At 58.3% G+C, this 24,243-nt stretch overlaps 1 protein-coding gene across 4 annotated transcripts in view; it reads right to left on the bottom strand.

Annotated features, from left to right (window-relative positions):
* Positions 1-24,243, bottom strand: part of FOXP4 (forkhead box P4) — a 50,978-nt gene that overhangs the window by 5,790 nt on the left and 20,945 nt on the right. For 2 of the 4 annotated variants that reach the window (XR_009542948.1, XM_060162847.1), the window contains exons 3-13: positions 14,617-14,712; positions 8,514-8,636; positions 7,929-8,015; positions 6,257-6,374; positions 5,931-6,129; positions 5,551-5,655; positions 4,706-4,793; positions 3,588-3,671; positions 3,278-3,485; positions 3,121-3,197; positions 2,238-2,339 (exon numbers count right to left, since the gene is read on the bottom strand). Coding sequence is in view for 3 of the 4 variants with exons in the window: in XM_060162847.1 (XP_060018830.1) it covers positions 2,238-2,339; positions 3,121-3,197; positions 3,278-3,485; positions 3,588-3,671; positions 4,706-4,793; positions 5,551-5,655; positions 5,931-6,129; positions 6,257-6,374; positions 7,929-8,015; positions 8,514-8,636; positions 14,617-14,712 (1,287 nt within the window). In the remaining variant the exon portion in view is untranslated. Of the gene's footprint in view, positions 1-2,237; positions 2,340-3,120; positions 3,198-3,277; positions 3,486-3,587; positions 3,672-4,705; positions 4,794-5,550; positions 5,656-5,930; positions 6,130-6,256; positions 6,375-7,928; positions 8,016-8,513; positions 8,637-8,802; positions 8,823-14,616; positions 14,713-24,243 lie in introns of those variants that run through there. The other 2 variants (XM_060162848.1, XM_060162849.1) reach the window with 2 other exon arrangements.

The raw sequence follows: 24,243 nt of genomic DNA, 5'->3' as shown, positions 1-24,243 counted from the left end.
GGGGCTCCGATCCTCTGCTTTGCAAATGAGAATGACCCCAATTTCCGAGGATGGCCTCACTGGGGCTTTTTTCCCTCATTTCGAAGCCTGATTCGTGATGAGAGACTAATTCGTTACGCTGAAACATTAACGGCAATTTAAGGGGTCTGGCAGGGGCTGCGTAAACAAAAGGACAGGCCCACAACATGGGCCCTGGGAGGGGACAGACACGGGGGGAGGGCTGGCGAGTACCATCAGCTTGGCAGATGGCAGCTCTGTCCCCGGATGAACGGCAGCTGGCCTGGCCCACGCCAGCTCCCAACCCTTCTGCCCTGGTCTGAAGTGGACAGCATCCCAGGGTGGGGGCCCAAGAGAGTAAAGGAGGAGGAAGGAAAGGAAGCTGAAATAGTTGAGGAGAAGAGGAGGGACCTCAAGGGGCAGATAAACGGGTTGGAAGTGGGGGTGGAAAGAAAATAGAATTGGGAGTAGACAGGGTGCATTTCCCAAGTGACATGAATGGAAGCTTGGCGGCAAAAAATCCTGAAGGTCAGAGTGGACCGCAAGCTGAGGTGGATTCTGCTGGGCCACAGGGAGGGCGCAGGCAGTGCCCCCAGTGACAGAAGCAGCAGCAGAGCACAGTTAAATGGGAAGGTCACTCAATGAGCTGGCTGCTTGCTGGGACCTAGACTAGGGGAGGGGAGATGGAGGTGAAGACCTGGGAGGGAGACACGCCGCTGAGATGACCAAGGCTGGGCCACCAGTCGAAGGTGGTATGAAGGCCCAAGGGGGCTGGGCTACAGGAGAGGTGGCTTCATGATGGTCATCGAGGGGTTTAAGAAAGTCACCTAAACTAGCTCCCCCCGACCTCAAGAAAGGAGAGAAGTAGAGATTGCAGAGGGTGATGCAGTTAAGAGAGAACGAGAAAGGAGGGTAGGTGGATGAGAGGCACTCTGCCCCCAAGGAGGAGGTTGTCTAGGGCAGTGAGGCTCCACATTGACTCCCCTAAAGGTAGAGAATTAATATACAATATTAAAGTAAAGATTACATAACAATTGTAATGATCCCTAAAGTTTGTACAGGACTCTATCATTTACGAAACGTGGTATCCAAACTGGCCTGCAGGTTGGAGACTGAACCAGGTGGCTCCAAGAAGGCCCTGATGGCTCAGAGAGAGGGCAGGACTGTGGTTGGCAGGAAATGACGTCACTCGCAGCCAATCACAGCAGCGGTCCCAGCCTTGCAGCCTCTTTGCCAAGCTTTGGGAATTGGGCACGGGGATACAGAAGGCCACGGGAGCAGTCTCTCCTGCTGCACTTAGCACAGAGAAGGCAGAGAAGGCTGGGCCCTGTACAGACCCCACCTTGTCCTGGTCACTGGTAGGGAGGGGGCCCTAGTGACACTTGTTGAAACCTGGTGGGATCGGGGAGGTAGGCTGTTTAACTGCAGCTTCTGCACTGGCCAGCAGAGGGACTCAAGAGCCAGGGATCCAACTCAGGTCCTGAGATGTGGGGGACTCCTTCCCGGGTGTCCATCCTTTCCCACAGGGCACCCACACTCCCTTCTCCTTCCCCTCACCCCCTCCCACCCTGCTGCACAGAACCTAATATTCTCACCCATCAGACAGCCAGACTCGTACCCCCCATGCTGGCTCTAGAAAAACAAAATGGCTTAGCGTCCCAGCCCACAACTCTTGTGTCCCATTTTCCTAGGTTCCCTCCCTTGTCTGTTTCTGATCCCCCAGGAAAACTCTTATGGCTGAAGGTGTTAAAATGACTAATTGGATGAAGACAATTATCTTCCTGCTACTGATGGCAGAGCTGGGGAGAGTGTGAGCGTTTGTGTTTGTGCCCCAGTGTATTACAGTCCAGGGTCTCGGTCCACCCACGTGTCCAGGCCTGCGAGCCCCCTCTGTCCACCCATCCTGGGCTTCAGAGCATGCGCCTTTAGCCGAGGACTCTGAACCCTGAGGGTCTCCTGTGAATGTAACCCCGGCCTCCCTACCAGGCTCAGGCGCTACCGACTCCCGCAGGCCCTACTTCAGGGGGCTGGGGTTTTTGGGCCCATGGGGGGCGCGCTCCAGAGAGGTGGAGGTGGAGGGGCCCAGGGCCCAGGGCCCAGGGCCCAGCCTGGGGCCTGGTGGGGCCACGTCTATAGAACTGCCACCCCGAGGGGACTGTTAGGCAGCCTTGGTCTCAAAGGGATCTGGAGATGTCCAAGGCCGCCTGGGGCCCTGGCAAGGAGGAACGGGCATGCCTCACCTTCCAGGTGGCCGTGTTTCTCCGGAAATAGGCGAACATCCTGGTGAACCAGTTATAGATCTCATTCAGGGTCAGCTGCCTGTCGGGGGTTTCCAGGATGGCCTGTGGACAAGGAAGAAGTACAGAGACCCTCAGTCTGGGCCTGCAAGGGCCACAGGCCTGTGTGCTCTGCCCCAGCTCCCCTCAGCCTGGCCCCTAACTCATCTGAGAGCAGAGAAGACCTGCTGCGGAAGCATGTGGACAAGACTGGGGGTGCCTGATGGTCCCGAGAGGGGCAGGCTGGTTACAGCCCAGCCAGAGGCCAAAGGGAACACGAGCCTCGAGGGCCGTGCACTTGTGCGAGGAGCACGTGAACTTCTGCTGCAGGGAAAATGGCTCCAAGGGCTCCTGCCCTAGACTGGGAAGGAAAACAGTATTCTTGGGAGAAAGAGGTCCGGGGGTGGGGACTGTTTGGAATTTATCCTGGTTTTTGTAAAGGGCACCCTAAACATGAGATGGCATGTGGATGTGTGTGTGTGTGTGTGTGTGTGTGTGTGTGTGTGCATCTGAGAGAGACAGAGAAAAGGAGACAGACTACAAGTGACCGTAAGTCTATCATGGGAGTGTGTGTGCGTGGAAATGAGGGTATGGATGACACAGGGGGTGTAAGTGGCATCAACAGTGTGTGTGCTCCCACAGACAGGCCTGAGTGACCAGCAGGATGGCTCAGCTGAAGCCCATGTGAGGGGCCGTCTGGCTGAGAAGGAAAACGCAGGTGTGAGTGGGAGAGGACAAGTGTGAGATGGAAAGTTACGTTCCCTGGTCCCGGGACCCTGAGGGAGGGGTGCAGACTGTGTGCCTCCCACCCCCACCCCCCAGACTCCGTCTACCTTCCCACGCTCACCTGGCGGATGAGGGAGGCGTAGGTGAAGGGCGGCCGGACGTCGGCGTTCTTGTAGAACTCATGATTCTGGGCCAGCTCTGGGGGAGACAGGCAGAGGCTGAGGTAGCCAGAAGTGGGGTCCAGCTTGGGGAAAGACACCCCTCCCCACGGCCCTTACCTGAGGAGATGGGGGAGCAGAACTTGTCGCTGGTCCTCCGCCGGGCGGGTCCCCCACTGTGCAGGGAGGCAGAGCTGAGGCCAGGGGGCCGTAGGGGGGTGACAGGGGCAGCGGCCGAGGTGGGGGGGTGTACGAGACCATCTGGGAACGAGTCCGCTGCGGAGACGGTCACCTTGGAGAATGAGGAGGAGCCGGGGACTGGGTTCAGCTGTGAGCAACGGGGAGGATGCTGAGACCAGTGCCGACAGGATGAGGGGTCCCGTGGTGGGGCGGGTTCTTGGAGGGCCGCAGGGAGGGGAGAGTCACTCACTGGCTGACTGAAGGGCTTGGGCTCCGAGGGCCGCATGTGCAGATGGGCCATCATGGCCTGCAGCCGCTCGCTCTCCTTGGCGAGCTGTGGAGAGGTGGGAGGTGAGCAGGGGTTGTGCCTGGTGGCGGGGAGGGGGCGGGGGGGCAGTCGGGCCCTCCTCCTCCACATACCAAGCCCGTCACCACCATGCGCCCCCGCCCTTGGTACCCCAGCTCCCTCCGTCCCTTGCTCCTGGAAGACCTCGGCTTCTCCCTGCCCCTCTGGCCCCTCACACCCGCAAAGCCAGGACTGGGGGCTGCCTGCTCCATGAAGCCCTCCCCGCTTCTCCAGACTGTGTGTCCCCAGCCTAGACCCCCGCACAGCCGCTGCACTCTGGGGGCCCTTCTTCCCAACAGCACACGCCTTGCCTCCCGATCAAGAGCAGAGGCTGTGGCTGAACAACGCCCAAGTTCAGTGGCACCTGTGTGTGAGGGTGCCCTCACGCACTGAACGGAGAGGCAGGAATGGATGAATGATTCATTCACCCCCGTTCATAAATTCAATAGATCTTTTACAACCACCTCTCACGCAGGGAGCTCTGCGAGGTGCCAGAGGGACAGGGGTAAACATCGATCGGCTGCCTGATGGACTGTCCTGAGCAGCCTGAGTATTCCGCGCTGCAGAGCGTAGACTCCGGGGCCAGACTGCCCTGGTTCCAATCCCAGCCCTGCCACCCACTGGCTGAGTGATCAGAGGCAAGTTACTTCACCTCTCTAGGCCTCTGTTTTCTGTATCTGTAAATTGGGCATAATAATAGTAGCTACCAACCATATAAGGTTGTTCACATAGGTATTTAGTAGAGCACAAGGTAAGGGCTCAGTATGTTAGCTATGCATACCATTTTTGTTGTTTGTGTCAGTATGAGTCTCTTCAGGACCTCGCATCAGAGAGGCCCCCAACCCTTGGTTTCCCCCTCAGAATCTGGCTGCCCTCACCTTACAACCATGGTAAACGAGGACCTAGAAAGCATTCGATGACCCTTCCATGAGACCCCCTAAATCCCTCCTGGAAAGTCAGTGCTGTGGGTGAGGCAGGGGTGCGAGCCCCCCACGCCCCTCTCCCGCAGCCGGAGGCCACACCTGGATCTCCAGCTGCTGCACCACCTGCATCTGCACGCGGCACTGCGCTGTGCTCCGGTCGTCCAGGGCGTGCTCTGTGTTGAGGTGTCTTCCGGGGGAGGAGGGGGTGGAGAAGAGAAAGTTGGCCCTGGTTCTGCTGTCACCACCCACCCCAACCCACCCTCTAATCCCGCCCACAGCCTGGAAAGCAGACAGACCAAGAGATACAAAGAAGGGAAAGGGATGGGGAAAAAAACAAAAACAAAAACGGGGCATCGGAGGAAGCCGCCTTCTCGTCAGCCTCCTTTGATGTCTTTGCTAAAACCCCAGCTACAGAGAGATCTAACTGCAAATGAACTAATTAAGTAAACCTCTGACGAAGCGTGAAAACAATTTGTTTGACCCTGATGCTGCGAGGGTCTGGGAGACAGTGGAGTTAATCAGTCAGTGACAGAGCCTGGCACGGCTACGGCAGCTGGCTGCCTGCTGCCAGCCGCCTGTCCGCCAGGCCCGAAGGCCGTCACTAGGCCGTCGCTCTCCGGGGCTGGGGCTGGGGGAAGCCGGGGAGGGCAGTGGGGGAAGTCTTCTCCTTCTCCTCACACCCCCAACCTGCTGGGCTCAGCAGCCTGGGGTTGGGGTGGGGAGGCTGCTGGCCCAGGAAATACAGACCGCAGACGGGGTAGGAGTGACCGGGGAGTTGATGGGGGGCAGAGAAGGAACGAGGCCCCCCCCCCCGGGGTGAGGATGGCAGGACAGCTGGTGGCTGAAGGCGCAAGAAATGACAAGCTGGGTGGCAGGCTGGGGGATGAGGGGCCCTGTTAGGGGAGGCAGGCTGGGGGGCAAAGGAGAGTGGGGCTGACACCTACTTGATAAACTGGCCCAGGTCTTCACACAGGGTCTCACAGCCTGGCCACTTGCACTCTCCGTGTCCGTAGAGGGGGTGGGAGCCGGGCGTCTCCTCGTGGGAGGAGCTGGGAGGGCAGGAGGGAGATGGTGGTCAGGGACCCTGAAGACCCTGGCAGCCCTGGGTCCCGCCCAGTCCCAGCTCTCCTACTGATGATGTTTCTGTCCCTAATACAGGTTCCCCAGAGGCCAGGCACAGTTGTGCGTGCCCCGGGAGAGGCAAACCTGCCCATCCCTGAGCTCCACAACCCCACCCCAGCCTCTACCACAGGTGCCAGCCCTCAGGGTCAAGGCCAGTCCCCGGGCAGGTCTGCAGCACCTCCTCCCAGCCGGAGCCCCATACCTGTCTCTCCGAGGTGTGAGCACAGTGGGCTGTCCGTTGGGCAGGGTGTGGTGGGAGAGGGGGGGTGAGACTTTGGGGGGGGCGGCGAACGAGGTAGCGGTGGTGGCCGTGCCGGTGAGGTCCAGCCCCTCCTGCTTAACGCTGTCCTCGGCGGGCTGCTCGCCCTTCCACAGCTGGGGCAGGTCCGTCGGGCACACGGCTGCGATGGGAGGGAGAGAGAGGGGAGGCTGGCCGGGCCCCAGGAACGCACGGGGCCCCCACCTCACTCCCGGGAGCGGGGACAGCGAGGGCGCGGGGCTGGGGCTGGCTGAGGGGCGGGCACTCACCTTGGCCGGGCTGCAGGCTGACCAGCCCCTGTCTCTGCAGGTTGAGCAGGTGCTGTTGCTGCAGCTGTTGCATTTGCAGGAGCTGCTGCTGGAAGGCCAGCTGCTTGTTCCCCAGGGCCTGGTGGGGGGCCCGAGGGGGCGGGCAGAGAGGGGTACCATCAGCCTCAGGCGTGCCATCTGGCCCCCACCCTGCGGCCGCCCCCTCCCAGGGCCTGTCGGCCCCCGGAGCTGTCGTTGTGGTGTCCGCAGCTGCAGCCTCCCTGCTCCCGGCCCAGCTTCCATAGGGCTGCATGCCTCCTCGCAGGAAACACGCACGCACACACACACGCACGCACGCACGCACGCACGCGCGCAGACACACACGGCCAGACCCAGACACGCAGCACGACGCCCTCCCCGCTCCCGCCTCCCTCCTTCCGCTGCTTCGGCTCCCGCACCACAGCTGTGCTCGCCTGGGGGGCGCGGGGGGCTCTCATCACAATGATGGATGAGCCTGTCAGACTCCAGGGGCCACTCCCGCCTGGCGGGCACCCTTCCCACATGCCCGGGGTGCCCCCCTTCCGCTCTGAGGAGGGGGCCTTCTCCCCTCCAGCTCCTCTCCTCTCTTGCTTCTTAGATACAAGGCGTCTGACGGGACTTTCAAAGATCAGCATCGACAGGTCATCAGGACCCAGGCTAGGGAACGGTCACATCACTGCTGCCCAGGTGCCTGCCGCCTGCCCACACTTGCTCACTCTGCTCTTAGTGGCTCCCTCTCTCCTGCTCTGGCCCTGCTCCCCCCACCCCCCCACCCCCAGATTCAGTACTTCACACAAGCACTGACAGTCAGTCTGTCAGCAAGCCTTTTCTGAGCCCCAGGAGCTGAGCCTGTCCCGGGCTCTGGAGGCAGGGATGGCTCAGCCCACCTGCCCTGGAGGTGGGGTGGTGGGCTGGCTATTCAGCCTAGAGACAATGCAGAGAAGGAAGCAAAGAGGAGACCTTTGAGGGGGAGGCTGAGGGCGGGAGGGAATGACTGGGGGTCAGCAGGGCAGCCTCCTGGGAAGAGGCAACTCGAACTTGGCTGTGGTTTGGCCAGCAGGAGGGAAGTGCGTGTCTGGGACACGGGGTGGGGGGCACTGCAGGGCCTGGTATGGAAGCTCAGAAGGCACTGTGGCCCAGATGGGGCAGGGGGTGCAGACTGGGGAGTTCTCTGGAGATGCAGGGCAGGATGTTACAAGAAGCAACAGAAGTTGGGGCAGGGCTGAGGGGAGGGACTGAAAGATTTTCAGAACCAGGCTAGAGGGCTGAGGTGCTGGGTCACTAACAGACAAGCAGGCAGGAAGAGGGCATGACCACGAGGCAGCCGGTCATGAGTGCGGACCATCCAACACTCACATACCCGTCTACGCGTATGTGCTCAGGTAACACAGGGCTCAGCCCTTCTGCTCTCCTAATCCAACAACACAGAGCGAGGAGAGGAGGTCTGAATGGGGTTGAGGGGAGGTGGTGGAATGTGGGCCTCCATCCCCCCATCCGGTCCCCTAGCCTTTCCTGGTTTTTCTACTATCCCCACAAGACCATTCTGTCCTGACCACTTTGGGACTCCCAGTCCCTGGCTAGGAGAGGGCTGGCGCTGCAGGCGAGGGGCGGGGGTCCTTTGAGGGGCACATCCGGCCCTGCCCGAGCCCCTTACCTCTTTGGGTTGCTGCTTCCCAGCCTGCTGCTGCGTGAGGAGTTGTAAGTGGAGCTGCTCTTGCTGCTTCTTGTAATATTCCTGCAGCTGGGGGTCGACAGCAGGGTGGGAGTGGGTTAGCACAGGCGGGGGACTGCTGACCCCAAAGCAACGGCCAACCCTCTCGTGACTGGGCTGCTGTGAAACAGATGGTCCAGCAGGGAGATGTCTGCTCCGAGAGAGGCTCTCCCAGAGCAGAGCCTGGACGGAGAGGGAGCGGAGAGGGGAGAGGGGAGCCTCCCCCTCCCTTGGTGGGTGAGGATGAAGTACCAGCATGTTCTCTGTCCTCCCCTGGGGTTTGGAGATACAGGTGGGGCGCTGTGAGGCCGTATGGGGGTGTGTGGGCGAGGCCTGACCTCTGACCCCTCCCCAGCTGTCCTGGAGGAATGCAGGTCAGTCCGGGCCGGAGCGGTCTCTCTGGTTTCTGCCACTGCTTTGGCCTTTGGTGATGTTGGTAGTAAACAGGGTGGGAGTGGGGAGGCCAGTGCCTGGAACACCTCACCCTCCTCTCCCTTATCTCCTGGGCGGCCCCGGGGCCAGACTCACCTGCTGCAGCATGAGGGCCTGCTGCTGCTGGAGCAAGGCCTGCAGCTGTGGGGGCGACAGGATCTGCTGCATCTGCTGGGGGGTGAGCATCTGCGGCGACATCATGGCCACCGACACGGGCACCTGTGAGATTCGGCCGCGTCAGCCCCTCACCTCTCCCCCACCCCGGGGAGGGTCCGCGCCCAAGCCCCTGCCCACAGCAGGGCAGAGCAGCTCCGCAGTGAGCTGCCTGGGCTCACATTCTGGCTCTGCCACCTGCTAGCTGTGCGTCTCTGGACAAGTGACTCACCTCCCTTGTTCTTGGTTTTCTCGTCTCTGAAATGGAAGTAGCGGTAGTGCCTGCCTCTTAAGGTCATCACGAGGGCTAATGAGTTAGTACTTAGAACAGAGCCTGCAAGCGGTTGGACATTATTGCAGGATGTGCTGTCTTTGGTGCACAAAGATTAGACCCCAGCGACGCTGGTTAGTAGAACCCATGCTTTGCAGGGTTTCTCCCCCAGTGATGGGGAGGGGCAGCACGTAGCCACTGCTGACTCCAGCTCAGTCTGTTCTGAGAACACGACCCACAAGGTGGGCCTGGCCAGGAGGGCAGCCTGCAGCCATGGATGGGAAGGTTTCAAACTGTAGCCCACATGGCATGAGGACCTGGACTTTGGCCCCTCTCACATGCGTGTCACGTGCTCCAGCACACCTGTCTAGACGGCACACACAGTGACCGGGAGCTGACGCCCAGGGAGCACCGTGAGGGCCACCCTGTGTGAGTGTGTACGTGTCATCACCTAACTAGGTCCCAGTGGGGTGGAAAGAACGCCATGCAGAGACGCGGGGAGAGGCGGGCTGCTCCTCCTCGCTCTGCAATGAACTTGCCAAGTGACCTCCAGCCATTCACTGGCTGTCTCTGAGGTGTCAGTTTCCTCCACCATAAAACAGAGATGCCTCCTTCCAGCAGGAACTTGCAGGATTCTCATAGTAGGGCAGCTGTCTGCCCCCTGCCCTGGGTGAGGTCTCTGTAGGAGGCCCAGAGAATCTAGCTACAGGCAACAGGTTCAGGGAAAAGCAGTATCATCATTCTTTTCCCAGTTCCCACCTCCCCTGAAACCCCTAGCCTGTGCAGTCATAGCCTGGGTGGTCCAAGCTGCAGCACTGTCTTGATGCCCTGTTTTAGCAGGACAGGTGTCCTGACAGGGCGATCGGCCACCCCCGTCGCACTTCAAGCTCCGTGTGCACAAGTCTGTAATCTCCCATCTCACCCCCAGCCCTAGCAGGGCTGGCACGTGGCAGGCACTCACCAAGTGTGTGCTCCCCCGAGTTGAGTTACCTTCTTGGCAGATCAACCCTGGGGCAGGGAGGGAGGGGTGCCGTGGGCCAGTCCAGGGGGAGTGTCTTGCAGAGACTTGTCCTGGTCAGGACAGCACAGGTTATGTCCCCAGTGGATTCCCGGGCCCTTTCACCTTCCCCCAGCCCCACAGGCGGGGCAGAAGAGGAGGAGTTGGTTCCATTCAGGATCCCTGGCAGGGGCAAGGCTCAGCCTCAAGCCACCAGTGAGGGCATCCCCAGGCAGGGGAGCAACGGGGGGAAGGGCAGTGGCTCCAGGGACATCGGTAAGTCTCACTGCCCCCACCTCTTCTTGCCCCCCCTTCACTAGTGGCTGAGCCCCAGCCCTGGGCTCCCCTCCTTTACTGCAGCCATCTCTGTGCAAACATCCCTGGAAGGGGCACCTAGCTTTTTAGCCACGGCCACACCGTGTGAATGAAGGCTCTGAGGGGCCTCTAACGACGAGCCTTAAGCGGCAGCGTTGGGACTCACGTGCAGGTCTGTGTGCTCTGCAGTTCCCTATGTTCCCACATCCCACACCGCCTGTCCCCCCGCCGCTCAGAGCAGGTCTTGAGAAGGGTTAGGAGAGTGTGTGGAAATGGAACCATCCAGGGAGCTCAAGGGTTCGATGAGGCTAGAGATCCCAAGGGCCAACCTCTCTCTTTACAACTGTCTCCTGGGGAGGCTCGGGAAAGCCAGGCTGCAGGGCTCTTCTGGTTCCCACTCTCGGAGGGGCAGGCCATGGCACACATCCAGCCCCCCCTTGCAGAGCCAGCCTGTATCCTTTGCTGGGTGCCCCCGAGGCAGCTGCCTGTCCTTTGACACGGGGGCTCAGAGCCCTGGATTTCTGAGTCAGATGACCCAGGTTCTCGTCCCTGACACTGACTATCCTTTGAAATCGCCAGGTCTCACTTTCTGCATCTGCTAACTGGGCTTTGGCACAGCTGCCCTCCCCGCTCCACAGGACTACTCAAGATGATGTTGCTGGCGGCTGACTACATGCCAGGCGTGCCAGGTGCCTGGCTAAGCCTTTTATGTGTATTATCTCCCCGAATCCTCACAGCAGCCCTGGGAGGAGGGTACCATCATCGTCACCATTTTAGAGGTGAGAAAACCGAGGCCTAGAGGGACAGTGGGGGAAGAAGAAAGTGAAAGTGATTTGTATGGCCATGAAATTCTACACAAATGTAAAGAAAATTACTTTTTAAAACATTCTGGATTTTCCTTTCCCCTTCTTTCCCTCCCCTCCTCCACGAGTGCACCTTAGGCGCGCCAGGGCCCCAACGTTCCGGCCCCAGGGCCGTTACGTGGCAAGGGTCACTTTGGGCAAAAGCTCTGGGCCTCCCATGCTCATGGCTGTGAGAACTGAACTAGAGGAGATGGACAGGGCCCCCAGCCGAGGAGACTGAGCCTAGACACCCAGGAGGTCTTTCCAGGCACCAGGGGTGTGAGTCACCGCGAGTGGCCTGCAGGAAAGGATGTGGTATTTCCTTCCTTGGGGCTTTCCTACTTGGAGGCAGGGGAATGGAAGAGATGACCTTGGAAGGCCTCCCCGGCCCCTGCTGCTCCTGCCAGTTGGCTGAGCTGCAGGCTGGAGAGGCGGCTGCGGTAATCTGGATGGATTACCTTGTGTGTACTTGTCTTGAAGGTGGCCCAGCAGGGTCAAGAAAGGTCAGTGAGGTGGCGGCTGCCTGCTATCTCCTGAGCTGGCTGAGCCCATCCCTTCCCCTCACATCCCTGGGGGTTCTGAGGAGTGAGCTGGAGCTCCCCTGGTGTCCCCACTGACCCCTCACCAGGCTGGGATGTGTCAGGATGGGCACCGTCAGCTAGTCAGCCCAGCGAGGCCCGTGAGTCACCATCTGGAGGGCGGCCAGGGCAGCTAAATGCTTACAAAAGCCCTGGCAGTGTGAGCCCCGGGCAAAATGCCGACAGCTGCCTCCAGCCCCTCCCTCGGGGACCCTGCTCAGGCCTGGAGCCCTCCGACCACCATGTAAATCATCACCGTGGGGCAGACACTAGGTCATTTACAAAATCATCTCGTTTTATCCTCACCATCCTAGGGGATAGATGCTGTCATTAGCCCCATTTTGCAGATGAGGCAACTCAGGCCCAGAAAGGTTAAGAAACTTGTCCAAAGTCACACAGCTGACAAGGGGCAGAGCCAGGATTTTAACCCAAACAACCAGCTCCAGAACTCACACCTTCCTGCATACACTGTGATGCTGCCGCGTGCTTAGCATAGTAGTGAACTGCAGTCCCCAGTACAGAGCCCTGGCCCGATGGTTCTCCGGGCTTGGGGAGATGGGGGTTCTTGGGGCCATGTCTGAACTTCTCCAGGAGCCTGGAGCCCCAACCCTGGATACCTTCCTTGCCTCTCATCCCCACCCTCAGGTTCATAATCTCCAAGGAAGTGGGGCTTCTGACCCCGTATGGGGTCCCGGGCCTAGAAATAGCTTTTCTAAGAACTCAAGGCTGGTGGTGGGAGAGGGGAGAGCATATTTTGTTGATCTGGGGCCTGAATCAAGTGGGTAATGCAGATCGATGGCAGCCTCTTTCCCAGTGGTCCCCAACTCAAGGCAGGACTGCCTGCCCACTCACCTCCCAGCCATGTTCACCACCCCTCTCTTAGAGCCAGCTTCAGAAGAGTTTCTAAAACCATATTAGGTCTCCAGCTCCAGCCTGGAGACTGCCTGGTTTGTCCCTGGCGCCTGGGCCCCGGGCAGGGAGAGCTCAGTCACAGAAGGCAGCACAGGTAGCTGGGAGTTTGGGCAGAAGGTTGGCTAGGGCAGGCCCCTTAGCTGTGCCCAGTCTTCGTCTCATCTTCTCAGCCCCCTTGCCATTTCTAGAAGTTCTTCTTGGTGTCTCACCACGATCTTTCTTGCTGCAGCTCCAGCCAGGACTGAGGACTACCTTCTGGTCATTTGCAAGGGAGTTGAACCTAAACTAAGCTCTGGCCTAGTCTCCCCACACACCCAGGGACCGCGATCCCCATACTTAAGAGGTCGAGTTTGGGTCCTTGACGCTGGCACCAAATTGTATCCATCCCAACCCTCAGCCTCGAAATAAGCTTCCTCCGTGTCAGGTACCATCCCTGCTCCTCCCAGCCCATCATACATGGTAAGCACTCTGCAAACGTTGTCAGTTTAGGAAGTACTGAGTAAGTGTTTGTTGAGCGACCCCTCTCGTTTTTTGGGGGTGGGGGTGATCTCCGAAGGAAGATTCCACAGCCTCCTTTCCTTTCTTAATTATTTCAGATCCTACCCTTCTTACCCTGCTGCAAAGTCCTTCTTGATGTCTGACCTCAGTCCCTCCAACCACCATCCAGCTCCCTCCCTCTTACTTGGGTCTGGAGATCCTCTCTGGGCTGGGGAACATTCCTACTGTTCCCCAGCCTACCCTTCCCTGTTCTTAGAAGCGGGTACTAGGCTGGGCCCAGGGTAGAAAATTCAGAACAGATTCAGAACAGTAGCCCGAGGGCCACTTCAGACCCAGGGAGTATATGGGGGGCTCCCGAATTCAAAGAGACCCAGTCCTGACACTACGGGGGCATGAGAACCTACTACCTCATTCCCGTTAGTGGCTTATCCGAACTGTCCTCCCCTTCCCCGCCCAGGCCACTACCCCTCTTTGCCCAACTCCTCCCCCTGAGGGCTGTCTCATTAGGTTGGAGACTTTTAAAAGAGGGTCACTGCTCAGGCCCCACAACTGTCCCGTCCAGCACCTTCAGCTTCTGGAAAGTACCTTCGGAATGTAAGCTTGTTTCACAGAAAACCCAGATGTGCCCGTGGAGCCACAGAGCACTGGAATCTGCCCCAGGACAAACCCAGTCCCGGGTCCTTCTCCGGCCACCCTGTACCCCCTCCCTGCCCTGCTCCTCTCGTCCCCCCACTCCCTCAGCACCCCACCCTTCAGGCTTCAGCGCTTTGCGGATCGGATCGTGCTCACCCTTCCTCCCTTAGATAAACTTCCTTCCAAAGCCCCGCTTAGTCCCCTCCCCAATTTGGAGCCACCACCCCTCTCCCCCGCCCCCCCCCAAGAGGGGTGGGGAGGGCGAGGAAGCCCGGCTGTGGGGGGTGGGAGGGGGAGGGGAGCCAGGGAGGGAGGGGAGCTAGGGGGAGGGGAGCGGGCTGCCGGCGGAGCTGTGACCCACCCCGACTCAGACGGCAATTCTCCCAAGTTCTTTGTGACACAAAAGGTAAACAGAAGGCCCCCAACCCCATCTCCCCTCCCCTCCCCCAGCCAGCCAGATGGGCCGGCACGCTGCGGGGAAGGGAGAGGGGGACAAAAAGGGCAGACTGTGCAAAGGAAAACAAAAGAGACACAGAGACACCAAGAGACAGGAAACGTGGGGAGACAGAGAGAGCTGGTGGGTGAGAGACGAGGAGGTGGGGGGAGGGCGTGGTGGTCTCAGCAAGTGAGACAGCCTGGAGGGGAGCAGAGAGGGATGGGCCCAGTGACCCGGAAGTGCCAGGGAGAGGCCCTGGGCGCAGAGCCAGGGAAGAGGAGGCAGGCAGACAGGTACAGAGACAGAGGGCTCAGGCAGACTCAAACTCTGAGCGACAGACGTGAGGCTTGGTAGAGGAAGGGCTGGGCGGTCAGGTGCAGATGAGAAGGTGGTGTTTCTTCACCTGCCCCTGCAGCGACTGCAATCCCCTCTGGAGAGCCACCCCCTCCCTGGCACTGGGGATGGGGCCAGAGCAATTCTCCAGCCGGTCCTTCCCCTCCCTCGGTGCCAAGCCCACCCTCCGACCTGGCCCCAGCCCAGCCCAGTACAGCAGGGCATCCTCACCTGCACGGCAGAGGCCGACTGCTTGCTGTCATTGTTCCCTGGGGAGCTCAGGCCCGAGGCCTGCTGCAGCAGGAACTGCCGGGCCACTTGGAGAGCCTGCAAGACAGGGAGGAATCAGTGCTCCGGCTGCTCCAGCAGATGTGGGAGGGCAAGGGTCAGTGCAGGATCCTGGATTCAGGGAGCGTTTGGAGAGAATAAAGGGGAGGAGGTCAGGGTCATGTAGAAGGTCTTGGGGATGAGTGAGAGGGTCACAGGGTCCACCTGGGCTAGGGGATAAGGATAGAGGTAGGAGTCACTGAGAGAAGCTGCCAGGCTTTGGGGATCAGGACCTGTAGGGACTCACTCTGGGACCTGGTGAGGTTTTGTTGGGACTCAATGGGGTCAGCTAATGGGTCAGTGGTCAAAACAAGGACCCAGGAGAAAGTACAGGGGTGGACTCAGCCTATTAATAGTAGGTCCAGTTTGTCGAGCATCTACATGTGTCAGGCACTTTACAGGCAAGATGTCATTTAATCCTCTCCTGGGAGGGTGTGAGGTAGGGATTATCAGTCCCATTTTGCAGATGAGGAAATGGAAGTTAAGTAATACGCCCAAGGTCACACAGCTAGGAAGCGCCAGAGCCAGGATTTGAGGCCAAGAAGCCTGGCTCCAAGGCCATCTGCCTTACTAGGTGGTTGGTCTGGGGGCTATGGGAGTAGCGTTCACTTGGAGTCAGAGCACACGGTTGGAGGGATGAGGGTGGAGTCTCAGGGTCTGAGCGCTACGTGGCTTTATGAGTCAGGGCAGGAGGTCTGGGAGCAGGGCCTTGTGGCACTGGGGGAATTGGATCAAGTCCTGAAGGGAGTGTGTGAGCTATCAGTGAGTTACACTGACTGTAGTGGTCGGGGCTTGGAGGCCACGGTGGCTCAGACTGGACTCTCAGCTGGTGGGATCATGAGAATGGGAGATGCATGGAGTCTGCAGGAGGAGCCTCTCCGGCCAGGCAGTGGGCCTAGGAGGTGGGCGGACAAGCAGTGAGAGGTTGAGTAGGAGAGGTCAGGTAGGAGACAGAGGCCAGGAAGTTCTCTGTAAGGTCAGCCAAGCAAGCCCTCCATCCCCGGCCACTCCAGGTCAGTAAGGGGCTCAGAGGCAGGGGATGTGGGGACCTGTCCTGAATCCACATTTCAGGAGCACAAAATATACCCAGGTTCCTCAAAGATCTCCTTGGGGGCCAGAGCAGTTGTGTCCAGGCCTTTGACAGGGGGGCCTGGCATCAGGCAGACCTGGGTTTGAAGCCCAGTTGTGCCGCCTACCGGTAGTGTGACCTTGGGCAAGTTATCCCCTATCTTTGTGTTCCAGTCTGCTCTGCAAAACTGGGCCACTACCTAACTCTGAAATACGTGCGGGTGGGGGTGGGGTGTTAAAGGACCAATGCTTGGCACTTGGTCGGCATTCGAGGAGCTTCCTTCCCTCCCGTATCCTGAATCTCTCACCTCCTCCAGCCTCTCCCCAGCGCACCTATTAAAAGCAACAGGCCACCTGCGGCTTCCTCGCACATCAATCCACACACACTTGTCTGTCCTCACGTGGACTTCCACTCTCCTACCCACCGCGAGCACCACCAAGGCAGACCTATAAGGTGGGACACGGATGCACTCATAGCCCCCCACCCTGCCACTCAGCAAACACTTAGGGGGCGCCCCCTGTACACCAAGCATATATACACACCCCCTTCGCAGCCCTTTCGTTGAATAGCTGAGCATCCCTGAGGCTTAAACCTAGTTTACCTTAGGACAGTACCTAAATACACCCTGGTGTATCTATGGGAGCGTGTCCCAGGGCAGACCTGGCATCCAGATTGGCATGCCCCTCACCAGCGCCCCAGATCCTAGGCCTCTTCCACACCCCTCCTCCCTGGGACCTCACACTGGGAGGAGTGGCCTGGGGTTGCTTCTCTTCAAGATTCACATCAGAAAGTAGAAATCTGACCTGAGTCAAGGGCTCTGAGAGGCTGTGGGAGGAGGTGCAGAGTGAAGAAGGGGAAGGAGGTGGCCAGCTGCTCATCCGGAAGGGGCCCTGCCTCTATGTGCCTCATTTTTTAGGGACCCCCCCCCCACCCAGGTCTAATGACACGGGCTGGACAGATGCTCTCTGTCCTCCAAAGGTAGAGATGGGGTAGAGGGGTCAGAGATCAGGGGGCAAGGTGGGTGAAGAGGATGGCTCAGAGGGGCTGGCAGCCCAGGTGACCCAGAGGGGATGCTGGTCAGGGTGGGGGGAGGAAGCCCCCCCCACCCAATCCCTGGTGGGAAGAGGGGAGCCACAGGGGAGGGTTTTCCAGGGGAAGTTGGAGGGCGTCCCGAGCAGTCTCCTGGTGGGGGGAGTGGCCTGGGGGGCTGGATTCTCTCCCCACTGACTCACTTACTTGGTGGTCCCCTGGAGCATGAAATTATAAGATTTACAGGAAAAAAAATGACAGGGCCTTGCAATCTCATTCCTGTGAGACCTCCCTGCGACAGGCCCCACCCCTCCTATCACTCTGAGCCTTTCCTCTCCCGTTAGGCCAGGTGACAGGGGATCAGGTGAGACTCTAGGCCTGGCCAGGTTGTCACCTCCTCTGACTTCCCACCCTTCCCCCCACATTCCTTCCTTCCGTTTCCTACGTGCCAGGGACGGTGCTAGGTGCTGGGAATACAGAGAAACAGAACTTGGCCCTGCCCCAGGGCTCAGGGCCTGTGCTGTGATGAGATGCCCGTCACAGACTGAGGTGGATGGAGATGGACACCAGCACCGGGGCCCAGACGAGGTGGCAACACTGACTGGAGGCTGGAAGGGCAGGCTCACCAAGTGGACAAGAAGGGTGAAGGGTTCAGGGTGTTCCAGGCGCAGCGACCCTCATACCACAGACGACTGAAATAGCCGGTGAGTCTGGGGGCCTGGAAACCACTTGCAGGGACAGAAAATTGAGCTGTGTTGGAGGTCGGTAGCCAGAGAGGCTGGAGGAGCCCAAGGGGTCTGCTCCTCTAGGCACTTCATTCATTCATCCTTCACTCATTCCTTCATTCACTTTCATGGCCACCCACCTCATACTGGCTTGGAGAAGGGGAGGTGACAGTGGGCAGCACACGCTCATTTCATGGACTTTGCTTACAGCCCAGCCTTGACCCAATTAGGGACTTGGTACCACCTAAAGATCACCCTATAGGTGCCCAGGGGTGAGGGTGATGGGCAGACCCTGGGTTTGGGGCCCAATCTCCCCTGCCCAGATGGCCTGGACATGTCACTGACTGCTCAGTGCCCTGTAACACTATGCCATCCCCCACCCCCATCTGGACCCCTAGCCAGGGATGGTGCTCTGGGAGGAGGGGCGGGGGAGGCCCTCTGGCCTAGGATGTCCTCCTCCAGGGTGGTCACCCAAGGGATCAGGTAGGTCTAAGACTTTCTAAAGCCCCGAGTCACAGTCGCCACTCTGGCATACCAGGCATGTGTCTGCACTGCCTGCCGTGGCTGGGGCCTGATACACCGGGTTCAGTTTCTCTTCCTTGTGGGCCAGATACAGCTTTGAGTAGGAAGAGGCATTGAGAATCCCACCGGGGAGAAGGCATGGGGGTGCTCAGGGCAGAATGGGAAATTGGGAGCCATTTGGCCTTTTATACCATATTTTCCTGCTCCCTCCACCCCTCAGACTGAAAACCAAATGCCCAGCTCTGTGGTTTGGGGAATGAAGTCTAGTTTTCCTCTAAAGGAAGCAGTACTGGTCCATTCGGGGCCTGGACCCTGGTCAAAGGGATCTGGGTCCAAATCCTGGCTCCACCAAATACTGAGTGACCTTGGGTAAGTCACATCACTGCTCTGAGCCTCAGTTTCTTCCTGTGTAAAATGGGAATAACTCTGTAGTCAGCTCACAGGTTTGCTGTGAAGAACACATGTGACGGTGTACACGGAGTACTCAGCACAGTGCTGGCAGTGGGTCCTGGATGGACATTAACTCTTGTGATTGTGATTATTGATCTTTCACCTTCCCAGGCAGCTCCTGATCATTTGTCCAGTGCCACCCAGAAGGACTTGTTAACCAAGCCTTTTTCCATCTACACCCACCCCCATTCCCCCTCAAGCCTAAGAACTCAGTCTCGCTAATGAAGCCGAACTCTCCTCCCCCAACCGCCCATTCAGAAGTCATTAGCAGGAGCTTCACAATTAGGGACAAATGGCTTATAACGGATGGCATCCAGGGAGGGCGGCAGGGTTGGAGGGGAATGAAGCTAGTGCTTTGAGGGCAACAGGGAGCTGCTATGAAAAGAAAAACAAGTCTTGGGGCAGATGCATCTCTCATCTGCAGGATGAGACTACACCCTCATTTCTGTCTTGGAGAATTTGGGGGAGGACCAGCATCCTCTCTGTGGAGGCCAGGTGCAGGGCTGTTTACTGGTTCTTTCTCCAGGCTGGAGGATTCCAGGTCTGTGTCAGGGTCCCAGCCTTACTCTGTGCGTCTGGGAGGGCGGGGACGTGGTGCTCAGGGAGAGACAAGCACGAAGGGCTGAACTTTGAGAACAGAGAAGCAGAGTCATGCAGGTCACAGACCTGGTGAGCTGGAGTGTTAGAGGGTATCTAGTCTAGTGTTTTCCCAATTGCTGGTCATGAGCTAATGGTGGGTCATACAATATCAATTTAGAAGGTCAAAAAAAGAGGAAAAAATACACACACACAAACACACACACACACGAAAACATCAGGGTTACTAGGTAAGCATAGCATTGTTTCGTGAAACTCTTGTGTGCTGCCACTCCAAATAAAAGGCATTGCTTACGGCAGATCTCCAGCAAAAAGGTTTGTGAAACACTTATCTAGTTCACTTTATCGATAAGGAAACGGAGATCTGAAGAGGGGCAGTAAAGCGCCCCAAAGTCACACAACGGCAGCAGCAGAACCTGAGTCCCCCTGGGCCTGACACGGGGCTCTGCACAGGCACGAGGAGCCAGGAGCTGGGCAGACAGGATGGAGGAACCCCCGCCCCAGCAAACTCTGGTCTAATCCCGATGGTGGTGAAGAGGAACCAAAATAAACAAAACCCAAACTTCTTTTGTCTGCATCTCGCTAATTTTGGCAAAACAGGGATCTCAACTGTCTTGATAATTTCAACTGGGAGCTGGCTCCATTTAGGGGAAGGGGCCCTAGAAGGGTGTGTGGTGGGCCGGCCCACCCCAAACCTGAAAAGTCCTCCCAGGAAGGCCCATCACCTGCCCCCCACCCCCCCCCCGGAACAGGACTTTTGATTCATTTATCTATAATTCAGCGAGTATTTGTGAAGCCCCACAGGGCACTCACACGGTCCTAGACACTGGGGACATGGCGTATTTGCTTTAATGGCGCTCACGTTCTAATGGGATGAGACAGACCCTACAACGAAGCGAAGCGAGCTGTGAGATGGTGGCCAGCGTTACGCGGAGGACGGCTGGCTGGTTACTTAGGTTGTGTGGCCAGGGAAGGCCTCTCCGAGGACACATTTCGGATGAGGGGGCTACTCTTTCAGGGGAGGGTAGTCACGGTTGGAAGGAGCTGGTGCCAGAGCCCGGAGGTGGGCATATAAGGCTGGAGCATTATGAACCAAAAAGGCCAGTGTGGCCAAGCTGAGTGGCCTGAGAAGAAGTCCCAGGGGTCAGCAGCGACCACATCACTGGGACGATGGCTTTTTATTGCCTTCTACACTCAAGGAAAAATTGCTGGAGGATTTTAAGCAGGAATGGATACAATCTCTGAGAGGAGATACCTAACCCACTGCTAGTAAACAGTAGGTACCTAATAAGTATTTGTTGACTTGAATTAAACAGGAAATGTCTCTCCATCTACCCCTTGAAATACAAGTCCTCTGGGACCAGAGTGTGGAGGGAAGGGGTGCAGGGAGAAGGGTCAGGGGTCAGGGGCCCCCACCACTAAGGGTGCTGACCTGGGGAGATCCAGGTTCTCCACCAGCCAGGCTCTATCCTCCAGCAAAGAGACATAAAAATGAAATTACACAGAGAAGGGGGGCAAGGAGGATGGGGGAGAGGAGACCATAAAACCCCCGAAGTGATTCTACACCTTTTTCCCTTGGAAAAAAAAAAAAAGCTTTTTGGAAAAGGCTGTAAATTTTTTTTACACCAACCTCGTAAAAATGACATCGGCGCATTCTCAAATTAGAACCATTAAAATGAAAACCAGCAACGCGCAGATACAGACAGGCCCACGTGGGTGGGAGATGCACAGACCGGTTTTAGGACCCCTTCACCGCCAAGCGAGCGTCTTGAGAATGCCTCCTCTCCACAGAACAGAATTAACAAATGAACCCAACAGTGCCCCAAAGGGCAAGGCCCTCCCCAGAGCCTCCTTCCTTCCCTCCCTTCGGGCCCCCAGTGGGGAGCAGCCCCAGGCCCATCCAGCCCCTCTGGGCCCAAACCGGCTCCACCAGAAAGGTCCAGCAGTGGCATCTGGGAAGGAGCTGAAATAGTGCGGGGCAGTCGCGGGATGGTGGTGCTTCCCCTCAGAGAGACTCCTCCCAGATGCGTCCCAGTAACTGGAGTTCTCCAGAAGGAGTTCTATTCCCAGGCCTGGGTTCAGCGCCACCCTCACGCTAGCCGTTCCGCAGGGGCTGTAAGTGTGGGGTTTAGAGTGCGGACTGTGGGGGCATGCAGTTCCCTCCCCACTGACTCCCACAGGGGCTCCTCAGAATGAAGGGGCTCCAGTAGGAGAAAACCTAGCTCACCTGTGGAAACACTCACCCCCTTTCCCCAATTCTCCCCAGTCCCCAAACTCCTATCAGTAAGTACAAGAACTCTGGTAGTAAAAAGGGGGTGAGAGAGGGAAAAAAGAGGGGGTGTCAGAATTCCACAGCAGAAGGGAAACCTGGGAGCACAGTGGACTTGCTCTTCCCTAGTCCCAAGGAAACAGGGGCCTGAGCAGCCCTTTCCCAGGCCCCAGGCCCTCTCCTTGACCTTTCTCTCCCCTCTTAGGGAAACTTCCTTTTTTGTTGGAATAGGGGGCAGACACACAAAACAGGGTGGCCTTTGGTTTAGTAACCCAGGAAGGGTAAGAGAAGGGGGGTTACGGGCTTCCCTCGTGGCGCAGTGGTTGAGAGTCCGTCTGCCGATGCAGGGGACGCAGGTTCGTGCCCCGATCCAGGAGGATCCCACATGCCGCGGAGTGGCTGGGCCCGTGGGCCATGGCCGCTGGGCCTGCGCATCCGGAGCCTGTGCTCCGCAAGGGGAGAGGCCACAGCGGTGAGAAGCCCGCGTACCACAAAAAAAAAAAAAAAAGAGAGAAGGGGGGTTAGGTCCTCTCCCCTGAGGCATCCTCTCAGGACCCTGCCTGTCACCTTACTACCCGGGCCCACCTCTCACCTGCTCTGTTCCCAAGCAGGAGGGAGAGGTCGGTCGTTTCTAACACTACCCCACAACGGTCCCGGGTCAGGGACCTCACCAACGGGAACTTTCTAAGTCTCGCCTCTGAGGAGTTCGGGTCCCAGCTCTCCCTCCAGGCCCCCAGTACTTCCTGGGAAGGGGCTCATTCTACGGAAAGAAGAGGGGAGTTTGGAGGGTGTAGGACTAGAGATGAAGGAGCAGAATCTGGGGGCAGGAGGGTGGGAGTCCCAAAGACTGAAGAAATGGGCCCCAGACCTGAAGACGAAACGCGTGTGTGAGGTGTCTGGGCTAATTCACCTCTGAAGCCTCCCCTTTCCACCCCATCCCCCTAGAGGAGAGCCAGATGGGGGAGGAGAACAAAAATCTCTTCCATTCTTCTTTCCCCAGCTCCCTGACACTCCCCTCGCTCCATCTCTATGGAGGGGGGTGAGTTAAAAGCCCATGAATGTGCAGAGCCCCCAAACCATTTTGAATCTCCTCACAGGATGTGAACAGGGTGGGATTTGGCCCCAGTTGCCAAGGCAACTGCGGTGGGAGTTCCCAGACGCTAGGCAACCCTCCTGTGACCCCCGCTGACCTGTCACCCCCGCAACCAGAAGACAATAGGAGTGCAGGCTCCAGAGGCCCAGGACGCCTTTCAGCTCAGCCGCAGAGCCGGCAGCCCTGCCCGCCCCCACTGTCTGGCCCAGTCCTCCTGGCCCCAAGTGCGGCGAGCATCCAGCCTGGTCCCCAAAACCTCCCCAGGCCCTCACCTCCCCAGAGTTGGCACACACTTCTCCCAGCCCTGGCTGCCCCCCGTCAGGGATACTTGTGGAGTCTATGGGGAAAGCCCTACACACTGGGAACATTTTCATACAGGTGAAATTAGATCAGGAAAAAATGCAGGGGCGACCTTCAAAGAAAAAAGCCATCCTAGAGGGGAAATGTGCGGCCGGGGGCCACTGAGGAAGGAGACTTTGTCTTGGTGAAGGAAGGGAGGGGGCTGGCGGGCAGCTGGCATGCCTGTTCGGTTCAAGGCATCCTTTAACAGCAGCTGGGGATCACCAACTCCAGCGGGCCAGCAGGGCGCCAGGTGCAACATAAGGTTCGATGCGTGTTTGCTGAGTGAATGCACGCTCCAGGGCCCACAGCACTCTCCTCTCCACGCCTCCTTCTCAGGGGTGAGTCTCCAGGAGACTGGAGACCAGATGAAAGCCCCAAGGACAGAGTGGAGGCGGTGTGGCTCTGTCACTCACCAAAAAGAGGGCTGGGAGGAGGGAGTGGGAAGCTGGGGCCTTGACTGCTGAAATGGGGCAGCCAGAGGGGGACCCTCTCTCCAGTCAGACAGAGCCTGGCAGCTGAGCCCTGTCTCCCCTACCCCGCCTCTGTTTAAACAAGCTCCCGGCCTGCTGTTGCATGGAAACAGGCGCCTGCTCTTGTTCCAAAGTGACGTGGCTGCCCTCTTCAGCACTGTTTGTTTCAGCCTAAAGTCCTGTCACCAGCCTGACTTCTGACTCGCCCTGTTTATCTCTCTCTCTCCTTTGTCAACTCATTACTCCCAAAGGCCAAGACTGCATTTCCAGGGCTTGTTTATCCAGAGCAGAGGGGCAGGGACTAACAGACCAACCGACAGACGGACAAAGAGGAGCCGCGGAGGCACGAGGAGGGGGGACCCGGGCGCTGCCCGAAGACCCACTCACACCCTCTGCCTCTGGAGTGGCCACTTAGAGCCAGGGGCCATCGCTGCTTTTGTTGGTTTGTTTTAAGAGCGCTTTTAGATTGGGAGTGGAGTGCTCTTACTCACTCACCAGCAGTGGTTAATTTAGCACCTACTAGGCGCCAGGCCTTGCTGCCTCCATTTCCCTCAGGGGACTGTGAGTGTGGTGGGAGCTGAGCCCTGCACTAGGAACCGGGAGACCTGAGATCTAGCCTTTCCCGTGTCACCTGGACAAGTCAGTGCTACCTCTGGCTGCCCCCTCATTGTGATATGGGAATAATAACACCCATCTCCCCAGGATGGTGAAGCAAGTAAAGACCCAAAGCACCAAACGGAGGTAAGGTGTTTGTTTGTCCTCAAAGGACTTCCTGGTGGGGATCGAGGAGGAGGGGGCACTCGCTGGGCCACGGCCCTCTTTCCTACATTCACTCTACCCCACAAACAGTCAGAGACACTTGTTGGGGGGGGACCAGAAAGTGTTACCCTCAAGCTCCCCCCAAAGCCTCGCTCATATATTGGAGGGAGAAGGACAGCCCACAGGCTGTTTCCTTTTAATTGAAA

Source organism: Lagenorhynchus albirostris, chromosome 10 (genome assembly GCF_949774975.1).
Source record: "Lagenorhynchus albirostris chromosome 10, mLagAlb1.1, whole genome shotgun sequence".
Taxonomy (NCBI): Eukaryota; Metazoa; Chordata; class Mammalia; order Artiodactyla; family Delphinidae; genus Lagenorhynchus; species Lagenorhynchus albirostris.
Note: the sequence above shows the minus strand (reverse complement) of the source record. Positions and strands in the feature narration are given on the sequence as shown.